Raw genomic sequence first — 1,291 nt, 5'->3', positions numbered from 1 at the left:
CGAAATGGCAGCAGTAATATCGCCATTCATGTCGTGAGTGACAACCTCATCAATAAGCCCAAGGATCCTATCCGTTCCGGTAGGCCCCTCCGAAGTGAATAGGTTGGCATAAAAAGATGCTGCCATAGCTTGCATCCCCTCATCCGTGGTACATTTGCTGCCATCCTCCCTCTTTAAACCACGAACTGTGTTCTTTCTCCTTCTATGGCTGGCTTGGTTTTGAAAGTAACGAGTATTTTGGTCACCCTCCCGCAGCCAGCCCACTCTAGATCTCTGTTTATACATGATTTCCTCCCGTTCATATAGCTCACGCAATTGGCCCTCCAGATCCCAGACCTCGAGTGAGGTTCCAGAGACAAGTGCCCGCTATCTTGCATGCCCAAGGTCAATCTTGCGATTCTTAATATGCCGCCTCACAGATCCAAAAAACGTTCGGCCCCAGTGCTTCAAATCGCCAGTCACTGCCTTCAGCTTCTCGCCCATACTCATTGCACCCAGACCATTAGCCGCCACATTGTTCCACGCCTCAGTAATCATAGCATCGTATCCCTCATGCTTAGTCCACATCTCCTCATACATAAATCTCCGCGGCCTGTTCTGTCTGGCGTCGGGAGCCATCTCCCTAGCCCGCACCAAGATAGCATTATGGTTAGATTCCTCAGTAATGATGTGTTCGACAGAGGTGTGAGGGAACATGCTCAAAAAGCCATCGTTACACACTGCCTGGTCCAATCTGACTTGGACATTGTCGGCCCCCTCTCGTCTGTTATCCCACGTAAACGGATACCCGAAGTAGCCCATGTCGGCAAGACCACAATCAGCCAGACACTCTCTGAAGTCATCCATTTGCGTAAAACTTCGCATGTTGCCACCATGTTGTTCAGTCAAAAGAAGTGCCTCATTAAAGTCCCCCACACAATCCACGGTTGATCATCCTGCCTTCTGAGATATCTCAAAGCATCCCATGATTTAGAACGAAGTTCTGTTTTAGGCTCCCATAGAACCTAGTGATTCTATAGGCCTTGCCCTCGAAAGCAACCACGACATCTATGACATATTGGCACCAAGGCCGGACTGTCACCTGTGCATTGTCACGCCACCAAAGAGCAGTACCACCACTCCTTCCCTTGCAATCAACAGCCACCCCCTCTCTGAACCCCAAACTCCACTTCAGTTTCTCCAAGGCCCTAGCCGTCTTTTTTGTCTCACTTAAAAACACCACCGCCGGGTTATACGACCGTACCAGGTCTCTGAGTTCGCCAACTGTCGAGTCCAACCCCAATCCCCGATA

The 1,291-nt window shown here is 50.0% G+C and overlaps 1 protein-coding gene across 1 annotated transcript; it reads right to left on the bottom strand.

Annotated features, from left to right (window-relative positions):
* Positions 1–366: 366 nt before the first annotated feature.
* LOC147958180 (uncharacterized) lies at positions 367–846 on the bottom strand. The gene has a single exon (XM_087531988.1). The coding sequence runs from the start codon at positions 844–846 to the stop codon at positions 367–369; it is 480 nt and encodes a 159-aa protein (XP_087388114.1).
* Positions 847–1,291: the final 445 nt, after the last annotated feature.

Source organism: Triticum urartu, chromosome 7A, assembly GCF_056163025.1.
Source record: "Triticum urartu cultivar PI428250 chromosome 7A, HENAU_Tu73, whole genome shotgun sequence".
NCBI classification, from domain to species: domain Eukaryota; kingdom Viridiplantae; phylum Streptophyta; class Magnoliopsida; order Poales; family Poaceae; genus Triticum; species Triticum urartu.
This window is presented reverse-complemented; position numbering and strand designations above follow the sequence as displayed.